Source organism: Schistocerca nitens, chromosome 4, assembly GCF_023898315.1.
Source record: "Schistocerca nitens isolate TAMUIC-IGC-003100 chromosome 4, iqSchNite1.1, whole genome shotgun sequence".
Lineage (NCBI taxonomy): Eukaryota > Metazoa > Arthropoda > Insecta > Orthoptera > Acrididae > Schistocerca > Schistocerca nitens.
The window spans coordinates 867,088,862-867,114,144 of NC_064617.1; the positions used below are offsets into that span (position 1 = coordinate 867,088,862).

The window sequence follows — 25,283 nt, forward strand, 5'->3', positions numbered from 1 at the left end:
AGACCAACTAAAATGGTTCAAATGGCTCTAAGTACTATGGGACTTAACATCTGAGGTCATCAGTCCCCTAGACTTAGAACTACTTAAACCAAACCAACCTAAGGACATCGCACACATCCATGCCCGAGGCAGGAATCGAACCTGCGACTGTAGCAAATGCGGGGTTCCGGACTGAAGTGCCTAGAACCGCTCGCTCACAGCGGCCGGCACAGACCAACTAGAAATTTTGTATAAGTCTTCTCGTATCCTCCGACAGTCATGTAATTTTCGTGAAAGCCAAGATCGCTTTATTTAAGACCTTAAGTCCACTTACTAATTTCGGCAGAATCGTGTTGTCATCTTCAGATTGGCATTACACTTTGCCTATATGATCGTCGACATTTTGAGAGAAAAAGTCGTTTTTTATTATATTTACACTTTAAAGATTAAGCACCATTGTATTGAAACTAGTAATTGGAATAAATGTCTTAAAATCAAGCGATCTTGGCTTCCTGTTACTTAACTAGTCTACGAATCACTGACATATCTGAGTACCTATTCCGTATCCTTGTACCAACTGTTGGCAGTTGATGGTTGGAGTGCTGAAACATTATCTGCGTATCCAGTAGTGCTGGAAACTGATGTGTTATGCATGGGGATCTTTTCAACCTGTACCGCATCAAAAACAGCCTGAAAATGACGCACTGAAGCACTGAAACTGGTAGCGACAAAATAAAATAAAATCATAAGGACGACTGTAGGTGTTTTTATTTGTCACGACAATAAACGGGCGTCATCCCAGAGACCTCCTGCTAAAGGGATGGACATAAAAAAGCTAAATGTCAATCAAGAAAAGAAGAAGAACATGGTGCAATTTAGTACTGGAGGAATACAGATCTTGACAAAATGTTGATGCATCTGTTATAGTCGAGTTTAAACACTGTGGAAGGAAGACTAAGCTATAAAATAATCTTCGATGAAATATTGCCTATAAAATATGCACGCAGGAACCTTAGTCAACATAGAACGGACAGGTCGACTTCCTGCCGGTTCATGAATTATCTAAGGAAAAGAAGTCGAAATAGTAAGCATGTGAAATGTGACATTCCCGAAGAATGTACAAAATTGAAGGATAAAGTATCAAGTCATGTTGTTGTTGTTGTGGTCTTCAGTCCTCAGACTGGTTTGATGCAGCTCTCCATGCTACTCTATCCTGTGCAAGCTTCTTCATCTCCCAGTACCTACTGCAACCTACATCCTTCTGAATCTGCTTAGTGTATTGATCTCTTGGTCTCCCTCTACGATATTACCCTCCACGCTACCCTCCAATGCTAAAATTGTTATCCCTTGATGCCTCAAAACATGTCCTACCAACCGATCCCTTCTTCTAGTCAAGTTGTGCCACAAACTTCTCTTCTCCCCAATCCTATTCAATACCTCCTCATTAGTTACGTGATCTACCCACCTTATCTTCAGCATTCTTTTGTAGCACCACATTTCGAAAGCTTCTATTCTCTTCTTGTCCAAACTATTTATCGTCCATGTTTCACTTCCATACATGGCTACACTCCATACAAATACTTTCAGAAACGACTTCCTGACACTTTAATCTATAATCGATGTTAACAATTTTCTCTTCTTCCGAAACTACTTCCTTGCCATTGCCAGTCTACATTTTATATCCTCTCTACTTCGACCATCATCAGTTATTTTACTCCCTAAATAGCAAAACTCCTTTACTACTTTAAGTGTCTCATTTCCTAATCTAATCCCCTCAGCATCACCCAATTCAATTTGACTACATTCCATTATCCTCGTTTTGCTTTTGTTGATGTTCATCTTATATCCTCCTTTCAAGACACTGTCCATTCCGTTCAACTGCTCTTCCAAGTCCTTTGCTGTCTCTGACAGAATTACAATGTCATCGGCGAACCTCAAAGTTTTTATTTCTTCTCCATGGGTTTTAATACCTACTCCCAATTTTTCTTTTGTTTCCTTTACTGCTTGCTCAATATACAGATTGAATAACATCGGGGAGAGGCTACAACCCTGTCTCACTCCTTTCCCAACCACTGCTTCCCTTTCATGCCCCTCGACTCTTATAACTGCCATCTGGTTTCTGTACAAATTGTAAATAGCCTTTCGCTCCTTGTATTTTACCCCTGCCACCTTTAGAATTTGAAAGAAAGTATTCCAGTTAACGTTGTCAAAAGCTTTCTCTAAGTCTACAAATGCTAGAAACGTAGGTTTGCCTTTTCTTAATCTTTCTTCTAAGATAAGTCGTAAGGTTAGTATTGCCTCACGTGTTCCAACATTTCTACGGAATCCAAACTGATCTTCCCCGAGGTCCGCTTCTACCAGTTTTTCCATTCGTCTGTAAAGAATTCGCGTTAGTATTTTGCAGCTGTGACTTATTAAACTGATAGTTCGGTAATTTTCGCATCTGTCAACACCTGCTTTCTTTGGGATTGGAATTATTATATTCTTCTTGAAGTCTGTGGGTATTTCGCCTGTCTCATACATCTTGCTCACCAGATGGTAGAGTTCTGTCATGACTGGCTCTCCCAAGGCCATCAGTAGTTCTAATGGAATGTTGTCTACTCCCGGGGCCTTGTTTCGACTCAGGTCTTTCAGTGCTCTGTCAAACTCTTCACGCAGTATCTTATCTCCCATTTCATCTTCATCTACATCCTCTTCCATTTCCATAATATTGTCCTCAAGTACATCGCCCTTGTATAAACCCTCTATATACTCCTTCCACTTTTCTGCCTTCCCTTCTTTGCTTAGAACTGGGTTGCCATCTGAGCTCTTGATATTCATACAAGTGGTTCTCTACTCTCCAAAGGTCTCTTTAATTTTCCTGTAGGCAGTATCTATCTTACCCCTAGTGAGACAAGCCTCTACATCCTTACATTTGTCCTCTAGCCATCCCTGCTTAGCCATTTTGCACTTCCTGTCGATCTCATTTTTGAGACGTTTGTATTCCTTTTTGCCTGCTTCATTTACTGCATTTTTATATTTTCTCCTTTCATCAATTAAATTCAATATTTCTTCTGTTACCCAAGGATTTCTATTAGCCCTCGTCTTTTTACCTACTTGATCCTCTGCTGCCTTCACTACTTCATCCCTCAGAGCTACCCATTCTTCTTCTACTGTAATTCTTTCCCCCATTCCTGTCAATTCTTCCCTTATGCTCTCCCTGAAACTCTCTACAACCTCTGGTTCTTTCAGTTTATCCAGGTCCCATCTTCTTAAATTCCCACCTTTTTGCAGTTTCTTCAGTTTCAATCTGCAGCTCATAACCAATAGATTGTGGTCAGAATCCACATCTGCCCCTGGAAATGTCTTACAATTTAAAACCAGGTTCCTAAGTCTCTGTCTTACCATTATATAATCTATCTGATACCTTTTAGTATCTCCAGGATTCTTCCAGGTATACAACCTTCTTTTATGATTCTTGAACCAAGTGTTAGCTATGATTAAGTCATGCTCTGTGCAAAATTCTACAAGGCGACTTCCTCTTTCATTTCTTCCCCCCCCCCCCCCCCCCCAATCCATATTCACCTACTATGTTTCCTTCTCTCCCTTTTCCTACTGACGAATTCCAGTCACCCATGACTATTAAATTTTCGTCTCCCTTCACTACCTGAATAATTTCTTTTATCTCGTCATACATTTCATCAATTTCTTCATCATCTGCAGAGCTAGTTGGCATATAAACTTGTACTACTGTAGTAGACATGGGCTTCGTGTCTATCTTGGCCACAATAATGCGTTCACTATGCTGTTTGTAGTAGCTAACCCGCACTCCTATTTTTTTATTAATTATTAAACCTACTCCTGCATTACCCCTATTTGATTTTGTATTTATAACCCTGTAATCACCTGACCAAAAGTCTTGTTCCTCCTGCCACCGAACTTCACTAATTCCCACTATATCTAACTTTAACCTATCCATTTCCCTTTTTAAATTTTCTAACCTACCTGCCCAATTAAGGGATCTGACATTCCACGCTCCGATCCGTAGAGTGCCAGTTTTCTTTCTCCTGATAACGACGTCCTCTTGAGTAGTCCCCGCCCGGAGATCCGAATGGGGGACTATTTTACCTCCGGAATATTTTACCCAAGAGGACGCCATCATCATTTAATCATACAGTAAAGCTGCATGTCATGATCAAGTCATGAAGAACTGAAAAGGGAACATCAGGAGAGCAAACGATGGAAGATAGCGCTGTGAGACATATGATATAGCGTCTAAGAATAGTAAACTTGTTTTGGAAGGAGTAGTAGACGAGAAAAATACCTGGATCAGGCAAAGACTAGGTTATGTTAAAGAAATTGTTGGGTGTGGTAAGTAAGTAGCGATTAGAACATTAGAACAACATAGGAAAAAATGGAACGTAGCACCAAAACAGTTGAAGCTTTCAAAATAAAAATGGCAGCGACTTCATCGTGCACTCACTTCTTCATCGTCAGTGACCCTGTTCGGGTTAAGTTATACTCCATATTACCTTACCACACCAATTATAGGATTAGAATGTACTGCATAATATTATAACTGCCGCGAGGGGTAGCCGCGAGGTCTAGGCGCGTTGCACGGTCCGTGCGGCTTCCCCCGTCGGAGATTCGAGTCCTCTCTCGGGCATGGGATTGTTTGTTGTCCATAGCGTAAGTTAGTTTAAGTTAGATTAAGTAGTTTGTAGGCGTACGGAGCGATGAGCTCAGCAGTTTGGTCCGCTGATGATTTTAACGTCGGACACATGCAACTGAACTCTTCATGCTACAGACAAGATCGCTGGCACATGAAAGACAGGCTTCAACGGTTAACGCTGTTTCCACCTGAAACAAAGGGTGTGTTTCGTGCCCATGTAACCTTTCCGTGACTGCAGGCTCTCTTTACTTTATCGTAAACATGACAGAGTTGTCAGATCGTTGTGTAACGATGTGGAGAACAAAAAACACTTAAGCGTCTTCGCGTGAGTACCCTTGTTATCATGTAGGAAATCCAGTCGATAGTAAATTTTTGATGACGTGTCATGAAACTTTACAGGGATTTCCACGCAGTGACTATGAATACCCTCTGTTTATGAGATTGAACAACTCATATTGGAAGTTTATGGACATCTTCTAGGACAAAAATACTTGGAAGAAAAATACATAATTGCGTTATGTCAGTACATCGTGGAGACCAATTTGTTGCTCCACTGCAACTGACACATCGACATATTAGCCCTGTTAAAATGATTTCCATGCTGAAAAATAGCATCTTATGATGTTCAAGTAACTAAACAGCAACAGACTATTTCTGCACATCAATATAGGGAGATGAGAGGGGACGTGAAGCTCTGTTATTACTGTTATATTATTATTATTATTACTTTCCTCGCTCGGTGGGAAATGAGATGAAGGATGGCTATATAGATGATGGCGAGAGACATAGCTGAGAATCAAAAGCAAGATATGGCGGAAAAGATCTAGATTTTCCAGCCACAGCACAAGGATGGACGGCAGCATGGTGTTCAGGACGATATGGAACGCAAAGTGCTTAATGTTCATCAACTGTATAAAATAGATCAGGGGCGTATTGGATACAGAAAAAAGGACCAAAAACCCATACATAGAAGTGTAGACAAGAACTAAGATCACAGAAGCAGAGGCAATCAGGAGGAACGAGAGAACGAAGATGTATTGCAAAGAAAGAAGCCACTCTGATCCGAAGGGCTCAAAACGAACCAGAAAGAGAAAGCTTCACAACCATTCTGTCTTTTGTAAGCCCTCGTCATCAATTTTTGAAAGGCCTGGTCGCCTTTGCTTGGAAGCCGGGTTGCCACTGTTGTTACGGTAGGCCGAGTTTGTGCAGTGCACCTCTAAGACTGTTTCTCCCTGCCACTTTTACACAGCTATGCCCCAAGGTCAGGTAACAGGACAGCAGAACGAAGGTTCTACAACACCCCTGAATAATAAAGTCTGCAACACTGCTTGTAAAAAGGCACTCAATGGTAAATAATCTTAGGTTAACTTCACAGTACACAGCAAATTTTATTTACAACTGTCTGTTCACTTCTAAGACTTCACCAAACGACGTTTCCTATCTAAGACAGCCCTCGACGATCGTCTATAACCAAGTGGGCGAGAGCTGCTCTTCTGTCTTCCGAGTGAGCTTCCGTCCGTTGTCGTCCGGTCATTGGCGGATTTTAATCAGGTGGCAACTGGCCGAGGCGAAATTGATATCTCCGTCCTCAGCGCCGCCCGAGGCTCTGTTGGATCTCGTGTAAGTGGCGAGCCTCTATGGCACCGGCACCAGCTCGCATCTTTGCGCCTGTGCTGCTTTTGCCCTGGCTGTGTCTTGTTCGGACGATACAGCAGTGACAGATTTTGATAACATTTCTAAGTGGTGCAAAGACTTGCAAGTTGCTTTATAGGTTCAAAAATTACGGTACCGCTGAAATATCATTTAATTGCCACTGAAAACACTCAGCTGGTAAAAATACGTTGGTGTCGCAGTTTATAGGCTGAGTCGTACGTGAAGAAAGTAGCAAACTTTTGTTCATTGGTAAGATACTGACGAAAGTGCAATCTACGAGAGAGATTGGTTAATGAACACTAGTGCAACAAAAAATGGTTCAAATGGCTCTGAGCACTATGCGACTTAACTTCTGAGGTCATTAGTCGCCTAGAACTTAGAACTAATTAAACCTAACTAGCCTAAGGACAGCACACACGTCAATGCCCGAGGCAGGATTCGAACCTGCGACCATAGCGGTCGCTCGGCTTCAGGCTGTAGCGCCTAGAACCGCACGGCCACTCCAGCCGGCCACTCGTGCAACATATCCGAGGTTATTGCTCATGTGTTGCGGGACCTGTACCAAGCAGGAATAACAGGGGACAATGAACGTAAAGGGAAAAGGGCTATGCACGCTCTGAGAAATTTTTATTTCAAATAAAGGCTTATGTTGCGTACTAGTCAAATTATTTTGCGAGTAATTACCTCTCAGTCTGTGCTATTTTGCTTCTTATATCCTCCTTGCTTGGTCCGCAATGTGTTAGTTTGCTTCTGCAATAGCATAAATCCCCACTTTTCCCCTACCACCTTTGCCGGTAGTTTCATTTCTGGTGATACTCAATACTTTTGTCTTTCTCTTATTTACTGTCATTATTTATGCTACGTTTAGTGGACAGTTCAATCGACTCAACAGTTCCGGCATATTTTTCTCACTTTGACGGAAGACAGCTGTGCCGTCTGCTAATCTTGATATTTCGTAGATTAGATTAGATTAGATTAGTACTTGTTCCATACATCATGAATACGACACTTCGTAATGATGTGGAACGTGTCAGGTTAATAAAAGGTGTCTATACAAGATATTACATTACACAAAATATTACATGATACTTCATAATTTTAATTTTTTTTGTGGAGGTTGAGGAAATTACCCACTTACTACATCCAAAAATTCATCGAATGAGTAGAAGGAGTTGCCATTAAGAAATTCTTTTAATTTCCTTTTAAATGCTATATGGCTGTCAGACTTTTGATGCTATTAGGTAAGTGACCAAAGACTTTTGTGGCAGCATAATTTACCCCCTTCTGAGCCAAAGTTAGATTTAACCTTGAATAGTGAAGATCATCCTTTTTCCTAGTGTTACAGCCATGTACACTGCTATTACTTTTGAATTCGTACTGTGACCGAGGCTGATGGGGCGGTTCTAAGAGTATTTGGTAACACAGCGGTTCAAATCTCCGTCCAACCACCCACATTATCGGCTTTTTCCAATTTTCTGAAATCGCTTAAGGCAAATTCCGGAATGGTTCGTTTGTAAAGACACGACTGTTTTCCTTAGCCACTCTTCCGCCAAACGACATTCTACTAGGTCACTAAGGATAGCGTCATCGACAACACTTTAAACCCTAATTTTCATTCTTTCCTTCCGCACCTAGATCCTTACGACACGCTAGTGAAGTTGCCCAGGATGGTGATGGTTCAAATGGCTCTGAGCACTATGGGACTTAACTTCTAAGGTCATCAGTCCCCTAGAACTTAGAACTACTTAAACCTAACTAACCTAAGGACATCACACACATCAATTCCCGAGGCAGGATTCGAACCTGCGACCGTAGCGGTCGCCCGGTTCCAGTCTGAAGCGCCTAGAACAGCTGGACCACAGCGGCCGGCGCGTGGACAGCTGTAAATTCCCAAATGTTCTTTCCTGTTCCACTATGGCGTGTGCAGGAGGTGGGTTGTATTATACCAGTACCATAGTGAGTGCGGAATCGGAAAACCAACAACATTCCTGATTCTGCAAGTCGTCCGCATATGTCGTCAGTTATGCAAAGTCTACTAGGCAGCGATTACTATCTCAGCCTAATACCAGCGGCGTGCTTTGTTGGCGGCAGAGTGAATTCGCAGGGCAGTGGTGTTGCGTGAGCGGAAGGCCGCGGCTTTGCTGATATGTGGTAGGTGCCCCCGGCAGGCTATGTGCTCACCAATACTGCAGTGGCCACGAATAGCAGCCCGGCCCAAAGATGTTCTGCGCTGAACTGACGATCTTTTGAGACTCCGGCAGTCCTGGATGAAGACGCCGTAGAGACGCTCTTCCTTTAGCGGCACCGACTCGGGACACGAAACCATCATGTCTAGTGGGTATCACACAAAATGCTCACAGTAGCAAGAATAGCAACTCTGGAAGACAGGAATTTGTTTCCTGAGGATGTTTGTCTGGAGTGTAGCCTTGTTTGGAATTGAAAAGTTGACGATAAGCATTTCAGTGAAGACGAGAACTAAAGTGCTGGAAAGGCTGAAGATTAGATGCGTAGATTGAATATTTATCTAACAATATAAGGAACAGGCAGATTGCTACTCACCGCAATGATGGCACGTTAAGTTGCAGACAGGCACAACGAAAAGGCAGTTGCACATTAGTTCTCGGCCAAAGCCTTAGTCAGAATTCCGATCAGAGCCCCCTGAGGTGGCGGCCATACTTGTATGAGGTGTGCTTACGTGTGCGAGTGAATGTGTGTGTGTGTGTTTCCTTCTCTGACGAAGGCTTTTGCCGAAGCTAATGTGTAAGTGTCTTTTCATTGTGCCTGTCTGAAACTCTTTGCCGTGAGTAGCAACCTGTGTTTTCCTTAAATTGTTGATATTCCAACCTGGAATTTAGCTTGTTCGAATAATTAATGAGTAGGTACTGAATCGAATTGAGGAAAAAAGAAATTTATGGCACAACTAGACTAATAGAAGTGATCGGTTGATGGGACACACCCTGAGGCATCAAGGAATTGTGAATTTGGTAAAGGAGGGTTGTGTGTGTGTGTGTGGGGGGGGGGGGGGGGGTGAAGGGGATTAGTATTTTACCGGAAGACGAAGGGGTAAATATGGTAACGAACTTCAAATGGATATCGGTTGCACTATTTGTTCAGAGATTAAGAGGCTTTCCCAGTATAGAGTATCGCCGTGAGATGCATCAAACCAGTCTTCGGATTACTAGAAGCAAAGTGCAGATGTTGACAGAACGCTGGAAAAAAGTCTTAGTCGAGACCTTGAGGGGATGATGTCATACCGGTTTCGTGGTCGAGTGATGGTCTCAAGATTTTCAAGGTTCACATGCGGAACAATAGTTTTCAACATTTAGGAATACATGAATACTGTAACGGAGATCAGATAAAAAAACTGAGAACAATGCCAGTAATTAGAGACGAAACCAGCTTCCGGTCCGTAGGAGGAACTGAGAAGCTTATATAAGGCGGAAACTTCACGGCTGCTGAATACGAAGTGGTATCTATAATGGAATGGAATCTCTCTTGGTATGTTAAAACAGCATTCAGCAGCCTCTCAGTATAATACGTTGTATTCTCTGAATGCGTAGACAGAAATTTTCCTCTCAGTAAATACATCGAAGAGCCAAAGAAACTGGTACACCTGCCTACGATCGTGTAGGGCCTCCACGAGTACGCAGAAGTGCCACAAACCGACATAGACTCATCTCATGTCTGAAATAATGCTTTGACGCCGTGAATCCTACAGGGCTCTCCATAAATCCGTAGGAGTACGACGGGGTGGAGATCTCTCGTGAACAGCACGTTGCAAGCCATTTCAGACATGCTCAATGATGTTCATGTCTGGGGAGCTTGCTGGCCGGTGGAAGTATTTAAACTCATAAGAGGGTTCCTAGCGCCACTCTGTAACAATTATGGACGTGTGGGATGTCGCACTGTCTTGCTGGAATTGCCCATGTCGATCGGAATGCACATGAATGGACATGAATGAATGCAGGTGATGCGACAGGATGCTTACGTACGTGTCCCCTGTCAGAGCCCTATCTAGACGTGTCAGGTGTTCCATATCACTCCAACTGCACACGCCCCACACCATTACAGAGCCGCCACCAGCTTGAACAGTCCCCTGCTAATGTGCAGAGTCCATGGATTCATGAGGTTGTCTCCATACCCGTACACGTCCATCCACTCGATACAATTTGAAACGAGACTCGTTCGACCAGGTAACATGTTTCTACTCATCAACAGTCCCATGTCGGTGTTGAAGGGCCCAGGCGAGGCGTAAAGCTTTGTGTCGTGCAGTCATGAAGTGTACACGGGTGGGCCTTCAGCTCCGAAAGCCCATATCGATGGTGTTTCGTTTAATGGTTCGCACGCTGACACTTGTTGGTGGCCCAGAATTGAAATCTGCAGCAATTTGCGAAAGGGTTGCACTTCTGTCACGTTGAACGATTCTCTTCAGACGTCGTCGGTCCCGTTCTTGCAGGATCTTTTTCGGGCCGCAGCGATATCTGAGATTTGATGTTTTACCTGATTCCTGATATTCAGGGTACACTCGTGAAATGGTCGTACGCGAAAATCCCCATTTCATCGCTGCCTCGTTGACACTGTGTCCCATTGCTCGTGTTTCGACTATACTACCACGTTCAAACTCACTTACCTCTTGATAACCTGCCATTGTGGCAGCAGTAACCGATCCTTCAACTGCGCCAGGCACTTGTTGTGTTACGTATTCGTTGCCGACTGCTGTGCCGTATTCTGCCTGTTTACACATGCCTATACCAGTTTCTTTGGCGCTTCGGTGTGAAATAAAATTGTGTACATGGTGAGGCAACTAAGGGCACCGCATGCATAACCAGATCGACGAAATCACTGACAAAGTGAACCATCAAGCAGACATGGGACGCTAACGTAGCTTCGTATATGTTCAGACCACTTTTAACACTTTTCCCTAATAACTGAAGCTTTAGTTCTGTCACGGGAAAAGCTAAGTATAAAACTAACGTGCCGTGAAACACGCTAATGTTACCCTCGGAGACGATTTTAAAGTTCGACCGTGCGTGTGTCTAATGGAAAATGGTATCGATCTATAATTCCGAATTTTGTGCAGTTGACAGTACAACCAAACGGGCCTTAACCTTGGGAGCTAACAGAAGTGGTAAAATTGTAAGCGAATGAAAAAAGTGAGCGAACGCCAGCCTAATTACGCACATTAATTTGGAAACACGTATTTGTGGAAATTGGTTATTAGTTATTGAAGTTACTTTTGTTGAGACTTCCTTTTGAATAGCAGACAGGATACAAACTGACACATTGCACTCTGTACTGTGTGTAGTAGCAGTTAGTAATAACACACAAACCAGTAAATTATGGGGAGCAAAATTGCACCGAACTCATACTAATGACGGCCACAGTCAATAGCATTTACTTCATCAAAATACTGAAACATCACTGCATGAAGTGCAGAACTAATTTTGGACATGAGGGGCTTATATCTTGACTGACATGAATAACACGAATAAAGATGAAGAACATCTTAAGTGCACTGTTTAAGCTCCTTAGTAACAGTAATAGTGCATTTTTTAATAGGAGGACAATATGATGGGGCCCATAAACTGGTATAGTTTCACTAGCCAAGGTTCTTTGATTATTGCAAAAGTAGAAAGTATCTCTAAAAGCTAATGATTCACTTAAATTACTTTGCAAAGTAATAAAATGCAACACTGGTCTTAATTAACTTCAAAAGGAACCATTCATGATGAATACCAAAACTACTCTATATTTGGAAATGTACATAGCTTTACTTCTGACAGTACTACCGCAAATCGATTCATTAAAGATTTATATGTAGTTGTACTTTAATCACATGTGAAGCAGGTATTCTCTGCAATAATATTTACACAATCTTGCACTGTAATCCTACAAAACTATATTTTATAATAAACTATGGATACTTTAGTAAAATCCTATCCAACTTCACTCTTATGGTTTTAGCTTTTAAATAATTAAGGGTTTCACTTTCCTATTGATTGATCTTTAAATTTTTGTTCTTCAACTTCCTACTTTAATAATTTCACTTGGAGTTGTTCATAAACAAAACATCCAAATTTAACTTTCTTTTGCTACTCGTTTTACTTTGGACAAAAAGTCACTTTCAAACACATGAATGCCAGAATTGTTCATTTAAATCAGGATACTCGGTTTTAGTGGCACTCACGTGAGGTAGGTTCGTGATCAGGATTGAAGTTATGGTTTCGAACACGAATTGACGTTTTATGTAATTATTATTGAAAAGACACACAAATTTACTGGTCCATGCCAATATACAATACGTAACTGAATGTATGAAGTCTGTGAAGCAGTGGCGAAGATCAGTAGCAGGCGAAATGGCGGCTAACTGTACACAAGGCTCTTGATGAACGAATGATCTATAAAATCTCATCTTCGCGTCGGATTTTCAACATATTAGAGACATTCCATCATTCCGTGAATACCAAATAATAGCCAGATCCACATCCGAGGCAAATCCCTTCTAATGCAGCTTCCAGTTGTTCTCTTAGCACCGTCGAGGTGTACCGTGCTAAGGCTAGTCACACACTGCGTGCCGTTCACACAAATGAGCCGCTCAGTCCGACCGCCAAACCCACCTTTTACAGCGTGCCCGTGCCACTTTCGTTGCGGGGGGACTTCCCTACAGCGTTTACATACTACAAATACAGGTGCCCTAAGCACTAACCAGCTTTTAACAAACATACTTCTGTCATAAACATATTCATATGCCGTGCGAAGTGGCCACGAGGTTTGAGGTGTCTTGCCACGGACTGCGCGACCCCTCCCGCCGGAGGTTCGAGAGCTCCCTCGGGTGTTTGTATTGTTCTTAGCATAAGCTGGTTTAAGTAGTGTGTAAGTCTAGGTACTGATGACCTAAGCAGTTTCGTGCCTTAGGAATTCACACACACACACATTCATATTATAATAATCTAAACTTCAACATTTTGTTTTGCTTTTTTCATATATGGCAACGGCCTAGCCGCAGTGGCTACACCGGTTCCCCTGAGATCACCGAAGTTAAGCGCTGTCGGGCGTGGTCGGCACTTGGATGGGTGACCATCCAGGCCGCCATGCATTGTTACCAGTTTTCAGGGTCCTCTCAGCCTCGTGATGCCAACTGAGGAGTTACTCGACCGAATAGTAGCGGCTTCGGTCAAGTATACCATCACAACGACCGGGAGAGCGGTGTGCTGACCCCGCGCCACTCGTATCCGCATCCTCCACTGAGAATGACACGGCGGTCGGATGGCCTGGTAGGCCACTCGTGGCCTGACGACGGAGTGTTTTTTTTTTTCATATATACATTAATTTTCTTGCCGTACATCAAGGAGTTCAAACAACACAGACTGCACACTTCATAGATTGCAGATATAGTTACTTAAAATAAACCTACTCCTAATCGATGTAAGTGTTACACACTGGCGAGTATTTAAGTGATCAGAGCAGCATATTGAGGAGAAGAAAAAAGTCTTGATACAGATGTTGAAATTACTGTATATTTATACGCCAATGACGCGTTCTTCGCCTAATTCGTGGCATCTTCGAATTGCTCGATAAATGTTGATAAGCAATCAATAAAATTCTTCTTGGTTTGAGGCCGCGCTGTCATCTGTAAAATTCGGACGTTTCGGCGACTGTTGCAAGGCGCCTTCCTCAGGGTGTGTTGCTAACTGCTGTTAGCAGCAGCAGCAACAGCAGTTAGCAACACACCCTGAGGAAGGCGGCTTGCAACAGTCGCCGAAACGTCGGAATTTTACAGATGACAATGCGGCCTCAAACCCAGAAGAATTTTATTGACTGTGACAACGGCCGCGGAAGCCTACGTTTACATTTACGTTGATATGCATGTTATGGATATCGACGATAAAACATCCGAAAAATAAATTATCTTTGTCATGTGCAAGAAGGAAAGTAGAGGCAAGTAATACGCTCCCGCCATGTATTAAAAACATAGCATCCGATAACCTTACCGGAACGCGTAATGTGGTCCCGTGAATACAAGGAAAGATCAGCCCAGTACAGGGAGTATAACTGGAGCATATATTTGCCACCATTATTCTTCTTGCGCATGACAGGTGCCATTTATTTTTGTGGATGTTTTATCATTGATATCCATAACTTGATTATCAACATTTACCGACGAATCTGAAGAGGCCTCGAAACAGCTGAAACACTAGTCATGGTGAATAAATAACCGGTAATTTCAAAATCGCAACCAAGACTGTTTTCTTCTCCTCATTCTGCATAATTGTTGCAGTACCACCACGCCATGGAGTGGAAAACCTCTTCCAACATTGTGCAGAGGCGAGGCGGTGTTACTCTTCGAGTCATTGTGAGGGAAGCCATACAGTGTGACTTCAGGTCACGTTAGTATCTTGGGTCATAGCACGACGACACGTCACGGACACCCTTCAACTTTATGTTCTCTCTCTTGTGAGAGTGTTTCGGAGCCATTTTTCAACAGGACAATGATCGTACACACTTAGAACGTGTCCCTACGTAAAGCTGTGGGCCAGCTTGCCTCATGAGATTATACAAGGGCTTTACGAAAATAGTACCAACCGATTCAGTGAGCGCATCCAAGCCAGTGGGTATGTGACGTCATACTGACAGATGGAGTCATACTGCCATGTTCTTTGTAACTTTGGTTTAATTTTGTGACAACTGCAGTAGCACTACATACTACGAGTGTTCAAAAAGTCTCTCCGCAGAGCCGTATGATTGTCAGCCGCGCGTGCCGTGTCATTGTTCGCCTGCCTGGGTTTTTCAACGAAACAATAAACGCACAACGATACTGCAGTGTTATTCTGTAACCACTCATAGGAGAACTTGTCTGGAGTGAAATACTGAACGGTTATTTTCGACAAGATGGTGCAACCGCGCATACAGCTCGCGTTTCAATGTCACTGCTTGCTAATGTTTTTGGTGATCGCATAATTTCACAGGGGCTTTAGTATCCACGATCGCCTGACCTAACACCACCTGACTTAATTCTGGGGTACAGCGAAAGCAAATGACTATAAAAACCGTCCTAAATCCATCGATCAATTGAAAACTGCAATATCCACTTTCACTGCTTCTGTTACAGAAGAAATGTTGCAGCTTGTGTTTTGAAACATGAGTGGACGAATTGAATTGTGTATTCAACAACAGGGGGGACACTTACAACATTTAATGTGAAAATTTGTAAGTAAAAATGAATATTCAATAAATTAATAACTTGTATTTCATTGAGTTTCATTCCGGTATATTCACTGCGGCATACGGCACGCGCGGCTAACAATCATACGGCACTGCGGCGAGACTTTTTGAACACCCCGTATCTCAGCCCGTGAACTATCATTTCGTCTCCTTCTCCCTCCCGGGTCCTCACTTTTTTGGTCAGACAGTGTATATCGAGGAGCGGTAGTTACTAAGCTGTAGTGGACAATCTAAGAACATTTCCTGACGTGCGCAAGTAGTTTTTAAATGTCGAATTATTGCACCGCCTTTTTTCCGTAGCAACGGAAAAAGCCTTCGAATAGGACGTCAACAACACAACTATTTGTGTAATATGACACACTAGTAGCAAAGTAAAAGAGCCACAAACCACTGTTCAGCCCTCAGGAGAAAGGGCCTCCAAAACGTACGCCATGTGATGCCAAATACAGCCGAACACGTTACTCAGTATGTTTATTATTGTGACTGTCAGATCAAGTCTGAAAAAGGTTGACGAAGACTGGCGTGCCACAGGGGAGTGTTATGGTTCAAATGGCTCTGAGCACTGGGACTTAACATCTATGGTCATCAGTCCCCTAGAACTTAGAACTAGTTAAACCTAACCTAAGGACATGACACAACACCCAGTCATCACGAGGCAGAGAAAATCCCTGACCCCGCCGGGAATCGAACCCGGGAACCCGGGCGTGGGAAGCGAGAACGCTACCGCACGACCACGAGCTGCGGACGAGTGTTATGGGACCATTGCTTTTCACAATATATATAAATGACCTAGTAGATAGTGTCGGAAGTTCCATGCGGCTTTTCGCGGATGATACTGTAGTACACAGAGAAGTTGCAGCATTAGGAAATTGCAGCGAAATGCAGGAAGATATGCAGCGCATAGGCACTTGGTGCAGGGAGTGGCAACTGACCCTTAACCTAGATGTAATGTATTGCGAATACATAGAAAGAAGGATAAGATATGATAGCGGAACAAACACTGGTAGCAGTTACTTCTGTAAAATATCTGGGACTATACGTACGGGACGTTTGAAGTTGAACGATCATATAAAATTATTTGTTCGTAAGGCGGGTGCCAGGTTGAGATTCATTGGGAGAGTCCTTAGAAAATGTAGTCCATCAACAAAGGAGGTGGCTTACAAAACACTCGTTCGACATATACTTGATTATTGCTCATCAGTGTGGGATCCGTACCAGGTCGGGTTGACAGAGGAGATAGAGAAGATCCAAAGAAGAGCGGCGCGTTTCGTCACAGGGTCATTTGGTAAGCGTGATAGCGTTACGGAGATGTTTACCAAACTCAAGTGGCAGACTCTGCAAGAGAGGCGCTCTGCATCGCGGTGTAGCTTGCTGTACAGGTTTCGAGAGGGTGCGTTTCTGGATGAGGTATCGAATATATTGCTTCCCCCTACTTATACCTCCCGAGGAGATCACGAATGTAGAATTAGAGAGATTCGAGCGCGCACGGAGGCTTTCCGGCAGTCGTTCTTCCCGCGAACCATACGCGACTGGAACAGGAAAGGGAGGTAATGACAGTGGCACGTAAAGTGCCCTCCGCCACATACCGTTGGGTGGCTTGCGGAGCATAAATGTAGATGTAAACTTCATATTTACTTAACAAAACACAGATCGCAGATCAGACGCTATAAAACGTAGCCTTGTAACAACAAGACAACTATATGGGAAAAAGAAAAATCTGTTAACATCGAATATTAATTTAGGTCTTAGGAAGTCGTTTCTGAAAATTAGAAGGAAGGTCAGCGTTGGCCGTAATTTTGATGGTTTATTGACAGCAAAATCGATTTTCAATCACATAGTGATTATCTCCAGTGCTGTAGTGTACAAATTAAACACATAGGCACTGGTGTCAGGTTACTGTCGGTAACCAAAGCTATGAAACGATCACAGTAACAGATTTCGGAAAAGTATTTATCTGTAGTTTAACGTTATATGGAAATCAAGTGTGGGCAGTAAAGAATAAAGTAAAAGAAGAAGAGAAAGGGATCTTTGGGTATGCAGAGCAACAGAAGAGTTATGAAGATTAGTTCGGGATACTGTATAACTAAGAAAGAGTTACTGAATCGAATCGAAGAAAGAGCTTTATGACACACAAACGAGTGAAAGAATATGTCTGTTGATACGGCACATCCTGAGACATAAAGAAACTGTTCATGTGGAAATGAGGGCGGTGGAGTGTGGCCGGTAAGCCTGCCTGAGTGGCCGAGCGGTTCTAGGCGCTACAGTCTGGAATCGCGCGACCACTGCGGTCGCAGGTTCGAATCCGGCCTCGGGCATGGATGTATGTGCTGTCCTTAGGTTAGTTAGGTTTAAGTAGTTCTAAGTTCTAGGGACTGATGACCTCAGAAGTTAAGTCCCATAGTGCTCAGAGCCATTTGAACAATTTTTGTGAGCGGTAAACATTGCTGAGTGAGACCAGGGCGTGAATTCGTGTAAGCAGGTTCAAATTGGTGTAAGTTGTAGTAGCTGTATACAGGTGAAGAGGTTGCACAGTACGGACGAGCGTGGCGAGCTACGTCAAAAGAGTCATCGGACTGAAAACCACATAAGGCAGCAATAAGTTGTCTCCATACATGTAATATTATACCATTTCTGTTCCAAATTTTATTCAGTATGTGATCGCAGTTGACAATGGGTGACCAGATAGTTGATCATTTCTTTGGTTGGTACTGGATAGCAATTTTGCATTCCTGGGAATTAATTTGAGCTGATGGCAGACAGCGTTCCTGTGAGAGCGACGATCGATAGATGTGAGTTTAGAATAGTAGATGTGCCATGTGCGACCGAGAGGGATGCGTTATTGCTCTAACGGTAACAGAGAGCAGGCAGTGGCTTTATAATCCTGAGGGCGATCTCTCTATAGCCAGGGTAATGAACTGATGCTAGACGAGCAACTTCCGCTACAAAATCGGTGAAAACAGCCAGGCGCTGTGAGCTAGACGTGGACAGCGATAACATCTTGCAAGATAAGGAGGCATCCTGTTGGTAAGGAATGCAGGGGGTCATGAACGGCGGATGACCTGTTGCAGATCTTCTCACGAGACACAGCGAGCTACGTTTCGCGTCAAGAAGCAGAGAGTCAAGAAGCAAAGAGCGCACACGCGGCCGCCGCATGTCTTGCTGGAAAAATGCGTATGGAGTGTAACCAGGGCTCTCCTACAGGTATCGAAAAGGGCACAGCGTGCGGGCAGCGACCTAGAGAATTCACTGACAAGAGTATCAGTGAAGGGTCTTACTGTTAAAATTTGTAAAGTGGCGATCTCGCCGCTAGGAGTGAGTTAAATCGTTTCTCTGTAAACAAAGTGACGATTCTTTGCTTCTCTGTGGAGAGCGAATACTTGAGTTGGGTTTCTGTTCCTGGATTTTGAGCAAACAGAAATCTCGACCTGTCTTCTGGTCGTACATTACATTACATTAATACTTGTCCCATAGATCGTGAATGTGACATTTCGTAATGATGTGGAAGGCGTCAATTTAACACAAGTTTTCGTTACATGATATAATCCTTTTTTGTTACAATTGTTACTTCATATCTAAAATTCATCTATTGACTAGGAGTTGTCATTCAGAAATTCTTTTAACTTGTTTCTAAATGCTGGTTATATTCTGATTACACGCTTTTATGCAGTGAATACTTCTTTTCTTAATGATGATTTACTCCAAAATATGATGCGATATGAAAGATGTGTATGAAAATAGGCATTGTAGGCTAATTTGATGATATGTTTATCACAAAAATTAGCAATATCTGTTACAGCATATGTAAATGAACATAAACGTTTCGGCAGATGATCAATGTGTTTCTTCCAATTGAATTTCTCACCAATCCACACACCCAGAAATTTTGAATCTTCTGCCTTGGCTACAAACTTCCGTTCAAAGTCTATATTTATCAGTGGTGTTGTGCCGTTTACTGTACAGAACTGTATATACTGTATTTTCTCGAAACTTAATGAGAGTCCATTTGCAGAAAACCAATTAATAATTTTCTAAAAGACCTTTTTTACAACTTCCTCAGCTAATAATTGTTAGTTGTGTGTGATTACTATACTTGTATCATCAGCGAAAAAACTAGCTTTGAATCTTCATGACTACAGAGTGGCGAATCATTAACATTTATTGAGAAAAATAAGGGACCCAAGACTGAACCCTGTGGGATACCATTCGTGATACCTCCCAAGTTAGAAGACTCTGCTGATTTTTACATACCAACTGCACTGTTAATTTCAACCATGTGCTGAAGTAGTTTCCGTTCTAGGAGTTTGCGGTCGGTATATTATGCACACTGTGTAGACAGAATTTATAAGTACGCAGCATACATTTTCTGCACGGCAACGAATGGCACTGAGCAGATCGACGCTTCAGTAGCAAATCTCCCAGTCCTGTAATCGGTGGTATACTCACCACAGCACGGTAGACAGGGAAACAACCATGGTAAATGTGTTGAGTCATATTTACCACTCAGGCTGGAGGTCTTATGTTTCACAGACAGAGCTAATCAGTTTCAATAAACTTAGTGAGTCCGTTCGATAAACAGGGATTGGATTTCGGTGACAGTCACAAATGTTGTCGCACTCTCAAAATTAGGTTAAGGGTAGGATTTAACATGCTGTACACATTTTTGCATTTTTCTGTTCTTTCAAAGTAAATACCTCTAAGGTACTTAGTTGTATACATACTAGTAATATATATATATATATATATATATATATATATATATATATATATATATATATATTCAACGTTATCTCATGACTAAACCAACAACTGCAGAATTTAAGCTGCCGAAAATCCTAGAACTGTTGTGGACGAGAAAGTCACGCTGTGGCGTGTATTTACTACAGCAGTCGTGATCGGACCCTGTTTCTTTGAAGAAATGCGGGATGCCGCATTTCAAACTGTCAGTGTGATGGGCGTGATGTACAACGATATTTTACAGAGTCGCATCATACCTAACCCGGCAGATAAACCGCTGCTGGAAGATAAGACTTTTATGCAGTGTGGCGCTCCACCCCGTACTGCTTCGTGCGTGAAAGATTTCTTGCCCGCGTCGTTTGGTGAGGATCGAGTACTAGCAGCCACATCCGTCATGCCTGGCATCCCGCGTTCTCAGACCTCATCTGTGTGGTTGTTGGTTGTGGGGTCACCTGAAGTCGCACCTCTGTCGTGATCGTCAGATCCCATTAAGGATGCTTAAAGACAAAATCCGGCGACAGTTTCTCGCAATCCCATTGATATGCTATACAGTGCTGTTCAGAGCTGCAGGTATTGTTGATCAATGACAGCTGACATGTTGAGCATTTGTTATGAAGAACATCTTCTTTGCAAAAAATCAATTGTTATGCTAATTATTGCTTTTCTATGAAGCGCCATCTGTTGGTCATTTTGCGCATTTTTTTAAAAAATTCCAATAAAAGCCTAGCTAATGTCAAGCATGTGTGACAGTTTTCATGTCTCTAGCTACTTCATTCCATGAAATATCGCATTTTCAAATGTTAATGGACTTTTGGGTCAGCCTGTACATACTTTAATGAAAGACGTTTATAACGCGTGTCTAAATTTAACTGTACTTGAAACTAAATGACAAAAGATTCATAACATTTCTAACGCGCTATTTCCGAAACCATCGCAATGTCTCATCCTGTTCCCACAGCCTCAATATTCTTCCTGAGAAAGGCCTAGTACAGTAGTTAAATAAGCACATGTGTCGTCGTTGTGTTCCAGTACTACACTTTGCTGGAGGACTGCTGCGCAGACGAGGACATGGCTGAGGAGAAGCGCGGCCTGGAACTGGAGCTGGAACTCAGGGAGCGGCCGCCTCCCGCCACCCCAGCCGCCATAGTGCCAGCCGACCAGCACGTGGCCTCCACGTGAGTACCCCGTGCCTAGCCAGAGCTACATTATCTCTTTGTTATTTGGTTAATGCCAAGCTTCTGTCGCACCATTACAATCTGTTCAAAAGTATCCAAATAACCATATGTGTTGTGGAACTAACTATTATATGTAAAGAGAGGCGTACCGTGCAGTTTGAAAGGAGACGGCGAATGCTGTGCCCGTAATAGTGAAGCAGTAAGAGCATAATTGTTCGGTCACCACAGGTTAGTGACTTACAACGTGGTCTAGCCACTGGCTGTAACCTAAATAACAAACATTTCCATCAGGGACTTATCAACCCTTCTACAGCTGGCAAAGGCCATTGTTGGCAATGTCCATGTGAAGCGGGAACCTGAAGGAACAAGGAAAGCTAAACCAAGACGAGGCAAAAATTTTCCCATTCCATCATGGCAGGCTTCTACAGCAACCGGTTTAAAAGTGTTTCAGAACAAAAACAGACTCGGATGCGAAATTATTTAATGTGAGTGACGCGTTTCACCCTTTTGGGGCGTCATCAGATTGTGTAAAAGTATCTGGATACATGACACAAAGTAGAGACCAATATCCGGTTACCTTGGTGACAATTTCACATTATATATGGTTTTATGACTGATACGCCAGGTATCCAGCCACATTTACAGTGTCTGATGATGCTCCAAAAGGGTGAAACGCGTTATTGACAGTAAATAATTTCGTATTCGGGACTGTTTTTGTTCTGAAATAAGACCAGGCAGGCCTCATATACTGATGGAGAGCGAGTGAGTAGCATTGCGCAGAGCAGTTGCAAAGAACCGCATCAATTCTGTGGACACATTCACCCTCGAGCTCTGAAGCGCTGTCAGCACCCAGCTAGCACAGTTACTGTGGCCGGCCGGTGTGGCCGTGCGGTTAAAGGCGCTTCAGTCTGGAACCGCGTGACCGCTACGGTCGCAGGTTCGAATCCTGCCTCGGGCATGGATGTGTGTGACGTCCTTAGGTTAGTTAGGTTTAATTAGTTCTAAGTTCTAGGCGACTGATGACCTCAGAAGTTAAGTCGCATAGTGCTCAGAGCCATTTGAACCCATTTGAACAGTTACTGTGGGTCTGCTTTATAGAGTGAATGGGGTACAATGGTCGATGAGCTCCTCAGAAGCGACAAATATCTGTAGTCAGTGCGAAGCGATGCTTGAAGTGGTGTGGGAGCGATACCACTGCACAGTGGATGACTGGGAACGAGTGGCAATGAGAATAAAGGGTTTTGGGTTCGTCGAAAGCCTGGAAAACTTTACCTGTCATGTGTAATGCCGATAGTGAAGTTCGGAGCTGGTGCTGTTACGGTACGGGGGTGTTTTTTGTGGTTTAGTGTGCGATCCCATTATTGCGCTTATGAAAACGCTAAATGTAGAAGGATATGAACAGATTTTACAGCATTGAGTTCTGCATGCAGTGGAGGAAAATTTCAAAGACGATGACACTATCACGTGACTGTACACCATCTCATACAGCAGAATCGGCGAGGCAATGGTTTGTGATCAATAGCATTCCTGAAACGGACTCGCCTGCCCAGAGTTCCGACATGGCAACGGAACTCCTCTGGGGTGACTTGGAGCGCCAACCTTCTCAGGTTTCTCCTCGTGGAGAAGAATGGCCTGCCATTTCTTCATAAACAGTCGGACACCTCGTTTGAAATGTCCTGAGCAGAGGTCAAGAGGCCACTAATAGTGATAATGGGGCTAATAATAATATTGACAATAACAATGACAATAATAACGATAATGATAGTGGCACATATAGAGAGTGACAATTATTGAACTACACGAAAAAATTGTAAATTAGTTACAAACTACTGTGTGGACACACTTTATTCAACATGAAAACGTCATTACAGATATTCGTATTTAGGTTATGACATGTTCCATATGCCTACCGTCATTTGCGATGATGTGGCGCAGACGAATAGCGAAATTCTGAATGACCCGCTGAGGTGTCAGAACATCGATGCTGTCCATGACCTGAATGGCTGTTTTCAGCTCAGCAATGGCTTTGGGGTTATTTCTGTGCACCTTGTGTTTAATGCAGCCCCACAAGAGAAGTCGCACGTGTTGAGATCTGGAATATATGGCGGCCAATCGAGGCCCATGCCAGTGGCCTCTGGGTTCCCCACAGTCAGAATACAGTCCCCAGAGTGCTCCTCCAGGATATCAAACACTCTCCTGCTTCGATGGGGTCGAGCTCCGTCTCGCACGAACCACATCTGGTTGAAATCAGGGTGACTTTGAATAATTCGCATAAAATCATCTTCCAAAACCTTCATGTACTGTTCGGTACACCGCACCGATTATTCCGTGACTGGACATTGCATACCACACAGTGACTAGTTGTGGGTGAAGAGACTTGACGATCGCGGAAGCGGATTCTCAGTCCCCCAAACGTTCCAATTTTGCTTATTGAAGCCTTCCAAATGAAAGTGGGTTTCGTCGCTAAACCAAACCATATGCCATCACGCCCCGCGGCCAACCGTAAAGTGTGAACGTCCTAATGCACACCGGTTAGAAGTTATTTTATGCAGTTCAATAATTGTCACCATGTAAGAAGAATTTATACAGGGTGTTACAAAAAGGTACGGCCAAACTTTCAGGAAACATTCCTCACACACAAATAAAGAAAATATGTTATGTGGACATGTGTCCGGAAACGCTTACCTTCCATGTTAGAACTCATTTTAGTTTCGTCAGTATGTACTGTACTTCCTCGATTCACAGCCAGTTGGCCCAATTGAAGGACGGTAATGTTGACTTCGGTGCTTGTGTTGACATGCTACTCATTGCTCTGCAGTACTAGCATCAAGCAAGTCAGTACGCAGCATCAACAGGTTAGTGTTGATCACGAACGTGGTTTTGCAGTCAGTGCAATGTTTACAAATGCGGAGTTGGCAGATGTATGGATTAGCACGGGGCAATAGCCGTGGCGCGGTACGTTTGTATCGAGGCAGATGTCCAGAACGAAGGTGTCCCGACAGGAAGACGTTCGAAGCAATTGATCGGCGTCTTAGGGATCACGGAACATTCCAGTCTATGACTCGCGACTGGGGAAGACCTAGAACGACGAGGACACCTGCAATGGACGAGGCAATTCTTCGTGCAGTTGACGATAACCCTAATGTCAGCGTCAGAGAAGTTGCTGCTGTACAAGGTAACGTTGACCACGTCACTGTATGAAGAGTGCTACGGGAGAACCAGTTGTTTCCGTACCATGTACCGCGTTTGCAGGCACTATCAGCAGCTGATTGGCCCCCACGGGTACACTTCTGCGAATGGTTCATCCAACAATGTGTCAATCCTCATTTCAGTGCAAATGTTCTCTTTACGGATGAGGCTTCATTCCAACGTGATCAAATTGTAAATTTTCACAATCAACATGTGTGGGCTGACGAGAATCCGCACGCAATTGTGCAATCACGTCATCAACACAGATTTTCTGTGAACGTTTGGGCAGGCATTGTTGGTGATGTCTTGTTGGGCCCCATGTTCTTCCACCTACGCTCAATGGAGCACGTTATGATGATTTCATACGGGATACTCTACCTGTGCTGCTACAACATGTGCCTTTACAAGTACGACACAACATGTGGTTCATGCACGATGGAGCTCCTGCACATTTCAGTCGAAGTATTCGTACGCCTCTCAACAACAGATTCGGTGACCGATGGATTGGTAGAGGCGGACCAATTCCATGGCCTGCACGCTCTCCTGACCTCAACCCTCTTGACTTTCATTTATGGGGGCATTTGAAAGCTCTTGTCTACGCAACCCCGGTACCAAATGTAGACTCTTCGTGCTCGTATTGTGGACGGCTGTGATACAATACGCCATTCTCCAGGGCTGCG

At 43.3% G+C, this 25,283-nt stretch overlaps 1 protein-coding gene across 2 annotated transcripts in view; it reads left to right on the forward strand.

Annotated features, from left to right (window-relative positions):
- The window catches only part of LOC126253338 (proton-coupled amino acid transporter-like protein pathetic), a 400,313-nt gene that overhangs the window by 259,971 nt on the left and 115,059 nt on the right, over nt 1-25,283 (forward strand). For both annotated transcript variants that reach the window (XM_049954603.1, XM_049954604.1), the window contains exon 2: nt 21,269-21,414. In XM_049954603.1, the coding sequence (XP_049810560.1) occupies nt 21,269-21,414 (146 nt within the window). The remainder of the gene's footprint in view (nt 1-21,268; nt 21,415-25,283) is intronic.